The 12648-nt window shown below is 41.3% G+C and overlaps 1 protein-coding gene across 1 annotated transcript in view; it reads left to right on the top strand.

Moving 5' to 3' along the window:
* Positions 1-12648, top strand: part of LOC149245217 (peptide-N(4)-(N-acetyl-beta-glucosaminyl)asparagine amidase-like) — a 226844-nt gene that overhangs the window by 149603 nt on the left and 64593 nt on the right. The window contains exon 7 of the mRNA XM_089455548.1: positions 12524-12637. Within this exon, the coding sequence (XP_089311674.1) occupies positions 12524-12637 (114 nt within the window). The remainder of the gene's footprint in view (positions 1-12523; positions 12638-12648) is intronic.

Raw genomic sequence — 12648 nt, 5'->3', positions numbered from 1 at the left:
AGCGGAAGATGTACTTGGAACAAAAGTTGAGATCTGCTCAAATGCAGAAGGGAGAACGTGTGGATCCATTCCTCACAAAATTGAAGGAGACCCGTGATGAGCCGTCAGCTGCGGGACATAACCTCAAGGCTCAGAGTTAGTGAGACTAGCTCTAAATTCCGTCTCAGATGATTGACAGATCTTTTTCTAGAGTATCCTGGGCAAAGCAACATTGTCAAATTGGGACGAGATGTGGGCAACTCTGAAACAAGAAGAGCTAAGGAGAGATCTGCTCAAGGTAAAACTTGACGGGAGCAACAGTGGGTCGAAGCCCAAAGTGGAGGAAGAGGATAACACAGCCCTTGCATCGAAGGGACAGCAGGGGCAACAGAGACGAAAGAAGGACGTCTCCAAGGTGAAGTGCTTTAGATGTGGCGAGATGGGCCACTATGCATCCTAGTGTCCTTTGAAGAAAAAGGACAAGGATGAGAAGCATGATCCCAAGGTTGTAGCCGCGAAGATCGATGAGGAGTTCGCCATGACAGCTGAGATACCTCCAGGAGGGAGGTGGGCTGATATAGAGCTGTAGTCAGGAGGACTACAGATGGGCAGGATCCTTGAGGAGCCCACCTCTTGGATCATCACCTTGCTACGGGAGCCCATGATCAGGAGTAGCGGGATGGTGGAGTTTCAGTTGGTGCCATGGAGTGTTGATTCGATAGATGCAGTGGCTAGGAGAGCTAGAGACTGAGCAGCGCAGAGCAGAGAGGCAACAATGCAAGGAGGCACAGTGTAGAGCTTCAACAACGCAATGGCTTCAGAGGCAGAATGGGACTAGCAGTAGTCAGGATGTCAGCACCAAGGAGTAGCCACTGGATACTTGTCCAGTTTTGGATGTTTTCAGTTGCTTCTCTCAGCAACTAAGTTGCAGTACGGATGCAGTGTTAGCAGTGGCAGTGCTAGCAGCATAAAAGATGCATCATTTGAGAGGGAGCTGCAGTACAAATGTAGCATTGGCAGTGGCAGTGTCAAAGGTAGCAATATAGTGGCAACAATAGCGCAGTGGTTGGTGGACAATACGTCAGATATCAACATCGTAGAGAAGATGCTTAAGAGTCAGAGCAATATGCAGAGAGGCAGTGTACTGCTAGAGCACATTCCTCTCTAAGAGGGAGTGTTGATTTGGGGTAGCATCGGATGTGCTTTAAGCTTCAAATTTTGCAAGGAGGCTTAGACACAGGTATTCCAAAGAACCCAGAAAGCGTGTTGGGAATTCCACCCAGAAGTGATTTTATTAAAATAATTAATATTTTTAATGGGGTTCCTAAGTCCAAACTTAGGAAAATTAAAATGTTAATGGGTATTAATCTAATCAGGGGTGAAACTTCTAGAAAAAGCCATGGATCAAGTCAAAACGATCCGAGCTTTTGATTATATGTTAATCTAGGCCATTGGTTGTCTAACATGAAGATATAAGAAGGGGCTTGAGGGTCATTTGGAAAACACAGAGAGATTGAGAAAATCGATTTTCTGAAATGAGAAGATCTCAGGAGGAAAATCGATTTTGGAGATCTTGCAACAGAGGGGCAGTGAGTATCCGGGAAAAGGAATTTCCGGAGAGTACCATGCAGAGAGAGAAAATAAAGATGTCTAGAGGAAGGCTGACGCTAGCCTACGCAGTGCTGACGCAAAGGCAACGTAGTCATTGAGGGGAAGTCGAGTTCCTATTGAGGGAAGTCGAAATTCAGTTATCGGAAGCCAGGGTGTGAGTCTAGGAGGCAGAAGGTCGATTTCTCAGCCAGCAAAGGATCCAGAGGAGAGGCAGCGTAATACCCAGGAGGGGTGACGCAGAAGCTGCCCAGGTTGACGTAGTTCTGCGCAGAGGCCACACAGAGGGTGATGTAGAGCCTCCAGAGCAGAAGGATCAGTCACTGATTCTCTAGTGACAGGGTGAGATCATTTCACCAGTCTTTTGTTCAGTATTCTCTCTGTATTGGATTGCTAGTTGAGCATCCTAGAATTGTACTTAGAATTTTTCCTGCATAATAATAAATCCTTAGAGCTGCTGCACTAGTTTTCCCGCATTGGGTTTTTCCGAGGACTATTTGTCCAAAAATAACTGTGTCCTATGTGTTGTATTTTTCTTTCTTGCACAGTATTTTGTTTCTGTATATATATTAATTAAGTGAATGTTGCAACTGTATTTGCTTCGATATTTACAGTAGAAGATAGTAAATAACTTGCATGATTTAAACCAGTAGGAGAAGTAACATCAGTTTGTTGTAGTAGGGATTCCGACTTAGGAATTTTCACAGGATGCTCCTTCTTCTTGCTTCTTCCTTGATGTTGATGATGATATAGAATATAGAAATTTTTTCCTTAATAAAGGTAGTTTTCTTCAAGAATGATCCTTGATCCCACAAAGGGGGAGATCCCTTTGGATCCTTTGATGGTGGAGTCTTTGTTGATGAAGATCAATGATGACTTCTTGATGATGCCTTCTTGCTTCAACGAGAGAGAGATCGCCTTAGAATCTCGATGACAACATTCTTGGTCTTGCTTGATGTAAGCGTCCTTTAACTTGATTAGGGTTTTTGAGGTCTCTTGAGATGGCTTGAGGGTTCCAAAATTTCTTTGTAGCCTTCTTCTATGATTTAGGGTTATAATGCTTCCTTTGTAGATCTTGACTTCAAGATAATCTTTGCTTTGATACCTTCCTTGAGATTTGATCCTTGAGTGTCCCTTGATAAGATGCCCTTGCTTGATTTAGTCACCTTAGCTTTGAAACCATGTTGAGAAATCTAGGGCGTAGCTATTAAATGATTTCTCTTCTTTATATAACTGCTTGTGAATGCTTTTTACTTCTTAGATTAGGATCTTCTATTACTTATGTTATTATATTGTTCTTCATCAAACAATGACCAATGCATAAACCATAAAGAGACACAAAATATAGGCTATCAACCAGGGCCAAAACCTCTCTCACTTGAGAGGAAAATGTTAGTTTTTTGTAGCATTAGATGTGTTCTAGCCTTGAAATTTTGTGGAGAGGCTAGAATGCATGAGATCTCCAAAATCCAAGAATCGTTTCTGGAAATTCCACATAGAAATGAATTAATTAGATTATTAGTTGTTTTTTAAAATATTTCCTAAGTCTAAACTTTAGGGAATATGAATAATTAATCAGAATTAATTAAGTTAAGGTGTGAATAGTCTAAAAACTCACATGGATCGACTTCAATTTAATCCTAGCCATCGATTAAGATCTCATCTTGGTTGTTGAAATCTCAATAGAGGATTATAAGAAGAAGTTGATGGGGCTTGGGGAAATCACTTGAGCAATTCAATTTCATGAGCAGATCGATTTCTTGAGTAGCAACATTCAGTTGCCGGAGAGAGAGCCAGAGAAATCGAAGCAGTGAGAGAAGGGCAGGGACAGTGAATCTAGAGGAAGATTTCCTTATCCAGTGAGTGCATTTGCTGAGTGGCAGAGAAGCCACAAAGAGGTTGATGTAGAGCAACACGATAACCTCTAGAGGCAAAGTCGAATTGTTGGGGGAAGCAGAGTTTCAGTGCCAGAAGCTGGGCATGAGTTCCAGAGGCCAGGAGAGATGTTTTCCTAGACAACAACTGGTCAAACGGCTTGAGGAGAAGTTGTTCCAAGCTAAGAGCAACAACAACTGCATTAGGGTGACGTAGTGAATGCGCAGAGGTAGTTTGGACAACTCAATTTGAGCCTAGTGTGAAAGTTTGCTGTAATAATTGATTTATTTCTCCTACTTATTTATGATAAGTTATTTAACAATACTTCAGTAAATACCAAAATAAATTCAGTTGCAGACTTCACAAACTAGAACTGAAAATTAAACGACAAGAGAAACATCAACCTATGAGCAATCTCATTGACACACTTGTTTTTGGACAATCGTCCCTAGAAAAACCCAATGTAGGAAAACCGGTGCAGTAGATCTGAGGATTCTTATTATTGGCAGTAAATATCTGAATACAATCTAGGATGCTCATCTCCTTTATAGAGAAAATACTGGCGGAAAATCTGAGTGAGTTTTACCTCACTTCACTCGGTAGAATTCCCGCTGATCCGACACAAGACTGGCTAACCCCAACTATTTCTGTGTTGGCTCTACGTCAGCCCTGCGACACCTTCTCCGCCCTCTGCGTCAGCTCTCCCTGCTGTTCTGGCAATTCCTGACAGTTCCGGCAGTTCCCGACAGTTCTAGCAGTTCCGACAGTTCCTGACAGTTTCGGCTGTTTCAACAATTCTGGATTCTGCGTGATAGACAACTTTTCTGCTCTGTGCTGGCCCTTCTGGCTCTGCGTCAAGGATTGCGTGGGCCCAGACTGGCCCAACGTCAGTTCTCTCGGCTACTGTGCTACTTCTTTGCAAGCTCTCTTCGCCTCTGTTCTGTATTTTTCGGAAAGTCCTCCCGGATTCTCTTTGCTCCTCAACTGCAAGATCTCCCCAATCAATTTTCCTCTTGAGAACTTGTCACCTTAGAAAATTGATTTCCTCAATCTCTCAGTGTGTTTCCAAATGAACCCCAAGCTTCCATTTTATACTTTTCCTGTTGAGTTTTCAACGACCGAGATTAAATCTCTAATCAATGGCTAAGATTAAAATATGACTTGATCCGCCTTCTAGATCATTCTCACCCATATTTTGATTAATACCCATTAATATTTTAATTTTCCTAAGTTTAGACTTATGAACTCCATTAAAAATATAAATTATTTAATAAAATACAATCCGGGTGGAATTTCACCAAACAGTTTCCGGGTTCTTTAGATCTCATGTGCCTTAGCCTCTCCACCAATTTTCAAGGCTAGAGCACTTCCGATGCTACCAAAAACTAACACTGAGGTTAGTGCCGGGATTTGCTTGTGGAGTGAGGAATTTATCCTCACTAGATTTTTCTTGGCAATTTTTCTCTGTAGGATTGCCAGTTTCGGCATCCAGTTGTACTCAGATTATTTCATTGCTGCATAATAATAAAACCCTCAGTTGCTGCACCAATTTTCCCAAGTTGGGTTTTTCCAGGGACATTGGTCCAAAAATAACTGTGTTATTTTATGTGTGTGCGTGCTAGTATTTCTTCCAGTGTTTATTTCTTCCACAGTTTATTTGTGTAGGTTGCAGTGTGATTGATTTAGTATTTGCTGTAGCAAACAGTAAATAAATTGTTAAAAATTAATTCAACAATTAGGAGAATTATTTCTAGTTGCTGCAATAGGAATCGGGTGACCAATTTTTCACATGGTATCAGAGCACAGATGATCAGCCGGAGTGCTCAGTAGCGAAGAGGGAGTTTCCCTGTTCATTGAGGGGCAGCAATTCGAAACCCCAGAGGCAGCTCAGTCACCTTAGCCAAGAGGTCGAATTCTTAAGAAGAAATCATTTTTTTTTTAGGGAGGGACAAAAAAATTTGATCTCTCCAGATCGAATTTTTACAGAGGCAGAGGGACCAACTAGTATTTTTCGCTGAGCAGATCTCTAGCTGGACGCAACAATTTTGCAGCAGTTACTAGAGCAGAACTAGCATCAGGAGGAAGAAGAGCACACACTGAGGGAAAATTGTCCTAAGGGAACTTCTAGTTTCAAGAAGTTCGAATTCCTTTGTAGATTAGTAGTCGTTGTAAGCAGTTTTTCTCACTCCAGAAGGGAGTGCGAATAGCCTAGCAGCAGCTGAGCAGAAGGGAACAGGAGGTTTACGACATCATCTAAGATGGCCACTGCTGGACTACGAGATCGGGACAGGTTGGATGGTGCTTCCAACTTTGTCATCTGGAAGGCAAGGATGTCCTTCCTTCTAGATGAATATGGCCTGAAGCCATATATCGATGTAGTGGTAGCCACCCCCATGGATATAGTTTTGTTGAAGGAATACCACAAGGAGATGACGAGGGTGAAGAGATTGATCCTAGATGGTGTCCAGGATCATGTTGTATCACACATAGCGGTCAAGGGAATGACCAAAAAGCTGTGGGATACACTTTCCACGCTGTACCAGGGAACTTTCGAGCAACGGAAGATGTACTTGGAGGAGAAGCTGAGATGCACTAGGATGCAGAAAGGGGAATGCATAGACCCCTTCCTCACCAGGATTCAGGAGATTCGGGACTAGTTGTTAGCTGTTGGGGCAGCGCCTCAACCCATAGAACTAGTACGATTGACACTCAACAGTGTCTCAGAGGAGTGGCAGGTATTTGTCCAAAGTATCTTGGGTAGAGAAACCTTGCCAAGTTGGGACAAGATGTGGGCCGATTTGCAACAAGAGGAGTTGAGACAAGCTCTATTGAAGAGCTCCTTTAGTGGTAGCAACAGCGGATCGAAGCAGGTGAAGAAGGAGAATGTGGCCCTCACATCAAAGGGTCCTAGTCAGGGACAGGGGGAGCAACGAAAGAAGAAGAAGGGCTTGTCGAAGGTCAAGGGCTTCAAATTTGGTTAACTTGGTCACTATAGCACCCAATGTCCTCTTAGAAAGAAGGACAAGGAGGAGAAGCAAGACCAGCAGGCAACATCAACAAAGATTGATAGGCTTTCCTCCAGGATGGAGGAAGGCTTCGCCATGTTTGCTGACATACCCCTAGGATTCAAGTGGGGTGACTTGGTGCCATAGCCTCAGAGTGCTACAGATGGGCAGGATTCTTGAGGAGGTCCACCTCTTGAATCAATACCTTGCTACGGGGCCCATAGTATTTTGTAGCAGGATATATTAGTGGCAATAGATGCAGTCAGATGTCAGAGTGACAGATGCAGAGTTTAGTTGTAGTCAGATACTGGGTAGCGCAGTGCGGAGTGGCACAGTACAGAGTTAGCAGCAAAGCAGATGCCTCAGTGACAGCGCAGATACTTGCAGCAACCGAAGACTTGGGTGACGGATGTATCATACTGATCACAGTTGATTCAATATTTAGGATACTTTTCAGTTGCAGATGTTGCAGTAGTAGCAGTAGTAGATGGAGAGGGAGTTGCAGTGCAGATGCATTGTTGGCAACAGTTTTGTAGGGTCAACAACAACACTGATGCAACACATATTAGAGTTGCGCACTAGTTGGTGGGTAGCAACAACCAGACATCAACAACGTGATAGGAAATGATCAGCAACACTAGAACACATTCTTTGCTAAGAGGGAGTGTTAGTTTTTGTAGCATCGAATGTGTTCTAGTTTTGAAATTTTGTGGAGAGACTAGAATACACGAGATCTCCAAAACTCAGAAATCATTACTTGAAATTCCACCTAGAAATGACTTAATTAGATTATTAGTCGTTTTTAAAATATTTCCTAAGTCTAAACTTAGGGAATATGACTAATTAATCATAATTAATTAAGATAAGGTGTGAATGTTCTAGAAACTCACACGGATCGACTTCAAGTTAATCCTAGCCATCGATTAAGATCTAATCTTGGCCATTGAAGTCTCAACAAAGGATTATAAGAAGAAGTCGATGGGCTTGGAGAAATCACTTGAGCAGTTCAATTTAATGAGCAGATCGATTTCCTGAGTAGCAACATTCAGTTGCCGGAGAGAGAACTAGAGAAATCGGAGGAAGATTTCCTGATCCGGTGAGTGCATTTACAGAGAGGCAGAGAAGTCACAGAGAGTCTACGCTGAGCAACACAGTAGCCTCTAGAGGCAAAGTCGAATTGCTGGGGAGAAGTAGAATTTCAGTGCCAGAAGCTGGGCAGAGGTTCCAGAGGCTAGGAGAGATGTTTTCCCAGACAACAACTGGTTAAACGACTTGAGGAGAAGTTGTTCCAAGCTGAGAGCAGCAGCAACTGCACTAGGGTGATGCAGTGATTGCGTAGAGGCAGTTTGGATGGCTCAATTTGAGCTGAGGTCAATGTCGGGATTTGCTTGTGGAGTGAGGAATTTCTCCTCACTAGATTTTTCTTGCCAGTATTTCTCTGTAGGATTGCCAGTTTCGACATCCAGTTGTACTCAGATTATTTCACTGCTGCATAATAATAAAACCCTCAGCTGCTGCACCGATTTTCCCAAGTTGGGTTTTTCCGGGGACATTGGTCCAAAAATAATCGTGTTATTTTATGTGTGTGTGCTAGTATTTCTTGCAGTGTTTATTTCTTTCGCAGTTTATTTGTGTAGGTTGCAGTTTGATTGATTCAGTATGTGCTGTAGCAAATAGTAAATAAATTGTTAAAAATTAATTTAACAATTAGGAGAATTATTTCGAGTTGCTGCAATAGGATTCGGGTTTCCGAAATTTCACAGAAAACCCAAACAAATTCTTCTTCTTATAGAGACTTTAATTGGCGAATACCACGACCAAAACCCTTGACCTATTTGCCACTCCAAGACCAAGACACAAGTTCCCTTTCACTGCTTCTCTTTTGTGCCTAAATCAATGTTGACTTCAGGTAGCATTGGATTTGCTCTAGGCCTCAAATTTTGTAGGGAGGCTTGGGCACATGTGTTCCAAAGAACCCAGAAAGTGTTTTGGGAAATTCCACCCAAAGACGATTTTATTAAAATAATTAATATTTTTTAATGGGACCCTAAGTCTAAACTTAGGAAATTAAAAATATTAATGGGTATTAATCTAATTGTGGGTGTAACTTCTAGAAGAAGACGAAGATCAAACAAAATGATTTGAGCCTTTGATTAGGAGTTAATCTAGGCCGTTGGTTGTCCAACAGAAAGATATAAGAAGGGGCTTGAGGGTCATTTGGAAAACACACCGAGAGATCAAGAGATCGAATTTCTGAAGTGAGAAGTTCTTAGGAGGAAATTCGATTGAGGAGATTTCTTGCAGTTGAGGGGCAGGGATAGCCTCCAGAGAGAGATTTTCTTAGCCAGAGTATCATCAGTAGAGAGAGGCAGAGAGTAATCTAGCAGTGGCAACACTGAGCCAGAGGGGTTGACGCAGAGTCATAGAGGGGCAACGCAAAAGCCAAGAGGGAGTCCGAAATTTGCAAAGGGAATTCGAGTTTCAGAAGCCGGGAGCTGGGGTGTGAGACTGGGAGGCAGAAATCGAATTTCTTGGGCAACAAATCGACTAGCCAGAGGATTGACGCTATCCCCAGAGAGCTTGACACTGGGCTGATGCAGATACTGCGCAGAGACAGCCAGAAAAGCCAGGGGCAATCATTTTGGGGTTGTATCAGCCATGATTTCCAGTGATAGTGTGAGGTAATCTCACAATTCTTCCTGCCAGTATTTCTCTCTCTGTAGCTGAATAACCTGAGAGGTATTCAGAGATGTATTCAGAATTTGCTACTGCTTAATAATAATAAACCCTTAGAATTGCTCCACCGTTTTTCCCGCATTGGGTTTTTCTGGGGACATTTGTCCAAAAATAACGGTGTCTATTGTGTTGTATTTTCTTTCTTGCTCAGTGTTTTGTTTCCGCTTATAATTTAATTAAGTGAGGCTACAGTGTATGTATTACGATATTTTTCGTTGAAAACTGCAAGTGATTTGTTTAAAGGAATTTAACAAATAGGAGTAATATCATCGGTTGCTGCAGCAGGGGTTTCTGTTGTGGAATTTTCACAATCAACACTTGATCCAACTGCTTGTCTTCTTTGTACTTCGGCTATACTTCATATTTTTGGTCCTTGGTTCAGCACTGCACTCCTTGTCTCTATTTTAGAAACCCTAGCACACGTGTTTGACCAACTTTGACCCTTTATCTTCCTCGCTCTAGAAGGAGACTTTCTTCCTTCAACTCGACTATCTTTTGATTTGACTAATTCCTGAATTCAGTTTCCTTAGAGGTCTGCAATATTTTCGGCCTTTCCTGTAGCAGATGATGCTTCTCTCCTTCGCACGTGTGACAGTAAAACAGCCCTAAAAATAGATCCAAAGAACTTTTCTCTTCCTTCCTTCTTCTCGCTGGTTATGAGGCTTCTTTCTTGGTGACTTTCGCACTTCTTACTACTTCAGACCTTGACCGAATTGCTTGTGACTGAAATGAGGCCGAGCTGCCCTATTTATAGTCGTTGGAGCCTCCATAATAAGCCGACTTGAACTGAGGGTGAGCCGACATGACTTTAGGAGCAAATTCATTATTATTTGAGGCCGACTTGAAGGAGTTTCTTGAGCTTGGTCTTGGAGGGCTATTTGACACTTTCATTGACTCATATACAAATGTAACATGCCCAAGAAGGGTCCTTCAATACATGACATTGACTCTCTTTGACTTTATGATCAATCCTAAGGGCTCACAATGGGAGCCATTACTGAAAATAAAATTCCTTGTTCATGAAACCCATGAGACAAGCATTACAATAATAATTTTATTTTTCTTCTTTACATCAACTACATAAAATCACAAGTACACATGCCATTATGAAGACCGAACCAAGCTACACTTTTCAACACTCCCTGATAATGGTTTATAATTATAGATGATCACAAACTTTTGCAGGTGGTAGTTTAAGGAAGATCACAAACCCAATTAAGTGGGAGAACTCGAGGTCTCAACCAATGGTGGTTTAAGCCTTAAGGTTGACCACCAACTTTGGAACTAAAGTTTGTTGTTGTTCTTGTAACAGTGCCGAATCTGGCTAGAAGCTATCTTCTGCTAGTGGAAGTGTTCCTTGATAATGGTTTATAAATGACCACAAACTTCTGCAGGAGGTGGTTTAGGGAAAGCCACCAAACAAAAGCATGTTCATGGAACATCACGGTCTTTGGCTACAACTTTGAATCTGGGTATGGCTGACTCTAGCTCTAAGCTCAGGAAACTGGCTTTGGTTCACGCTGTGGCTCAAACTTGCTTGATTTGGCTTCGAATCTGGTAACTGACCATCAACTCCCCCCTTGTCAGCTATAAGTTGAGAAGATGAAGAAATCTCAACTCCAAGATGTGTCAATACTCGAGAATGGACTCTGAAGTATGATCAAAATATCTTCTTGGCTGTTGAAGCCCATTGCCAAGAAGCAATCCATCCAAGGTGAATCTTCGTTCTTGCAAGAGGTTTGTTTTTGGAAAATCTATTTGAACGATGAGTGTGCTTACAACAATGCTCACAAGGGTGAAGATCAAAACACTGATCTTTCACATGGCCAACTCGATCACAGTGTTGGCATCTCACACTCTGACTTAGTGGCTGTGGAAGAGTAGGAACAGGGGAAGATGAACCGTCTTGAAGAAACCCAACATTTTGAAACTTGATGGATTTGGAGTAGTCTAGAGTGTGAAAGGAAACATCCTTGTCATATCCAAGACCAGTTCTGCTTTGGTTGTTGATAAGTTCTTCCAAAGGTCTGATGATGGGCTTGGGAAGTGCAACCTGAACCTCTGCATCTTTATACAAATCTGCTCTTGAATTTGGCACTTGATGTGAATCAATCTTAACGTCACTGATTTGATCAATCTCTGACTGCTGATGGGAGTCAACTTCAGACTCAAAAAGGGAGTTGTTCTGAACAAAAATTAGTTGAGAGTGATGACTCTTCTGTTGTGACTCATCTTGCTGTAGCTGAGATTTGAGTTGCAGAAACTCGGTCATTTCCTGTGTATCTTGCAAACATGTTCTAATGTCTGTGAGAGTGACCTTGCTGATTTGGACTGTGTTATGAGCAGTAGACAGCATTAGAGTGCTCTGATACCATGTTAAACTCACACAATGTAAAGAACAAATTAGATAAATCGTGGAATGCAATATTATTCACAAGATTCACATATAAATACATTTGTTTTATGACCCCTGGTTTTCATCTTCCAAGAGGTTGTTTGGACTCCAATGACTGTTGGAATTTTTACCTGCCAACTTACGGATTAGGTGTCCAACATGAGTCAAGGCCTGAAATTTTCTAGAAAAATTAATGTGAAGGAAAATTTGATTGGGCAGATTTATGTGCTGTTTGTGAGAGTTTTTAACTGCAAATTTATTGTGAAAAGTTAAAAATACGAGTTTGTTTATTTTCAGCAGTTCAAAAGATTGATTTACTGGTTAAATATTTTTTTGGGTATAGAATAATTGTTGTGTGAAATAGATCAGATTTGGTATTTAAAAGTTAACAGAAATTGCATGGAAAAGTCCAAAATTACTCATGCATCAAAAGTTGGGATATAGAGAACACAAGAAATCCCCAAGTGGCTTGTTGAGGCCAATATGAAATTCTAAATGCTTAGTTTCTGGAAGCATGTCTACTAGTGAAAGATGTACTCTTCTATTCTTATTTCTGATATTTCCGATAATTTTTCTATTGTCTTAGATATTTTGTTTTCTCCAAGGAATAAAGTCCGTAATTTTATTAGTAAAAGATAAGATTATACCCGTAAATGCCTCAAGCATTCTTTTTGGCCTTATCGGCCCTTCCACCGTCTTAGATATATAATGAAAATCAATTAGTATTATCCTGAAGGTTTGTTGTTTGATGAAAGACTGTAGGGTAGCATGCATTACATGTATGAAGTTAAATTAATTTCTTCAGACTTATAGAATTTGTGAATGAAACAACATTAATATCGGATTTATTTTTATATATTTATTTTTCTATTTTTAGGATTAACACATGTACATAATCTTATTCTCACATATTCTGATGCTTTAGGTGGGTCAATCAACCACCATGTTCTAGATGTGGATTCGACACTGTTGCCATTGGTATGGGTAATGCTACTGTTGAGGATCTTCGATTTGGTGGAAATAGGGTTGAACTGTTTAGGTGAGATTAAA

Source organism: Pinus tabuliformis, chromosome 7, assembly GCF_031772625.1.
Source record: "Pinus tabuliformis cultivar Carrire ecotype Pingquan chromosome 7, CPIR1, whole genome shotgun sequence".
Taxonomy (NCBI): Eukaryota; Viridiplantae; Streptophyta; class Pinopsida; order Pinales; family Pinaceae; genus Pinus; species Pinus tabuliformis.
The sequence above is the reverse complement of the archived record's forward strand: the minus strand, read 5'-3'. Positions and strand labels throughout refer to the sequence as shown.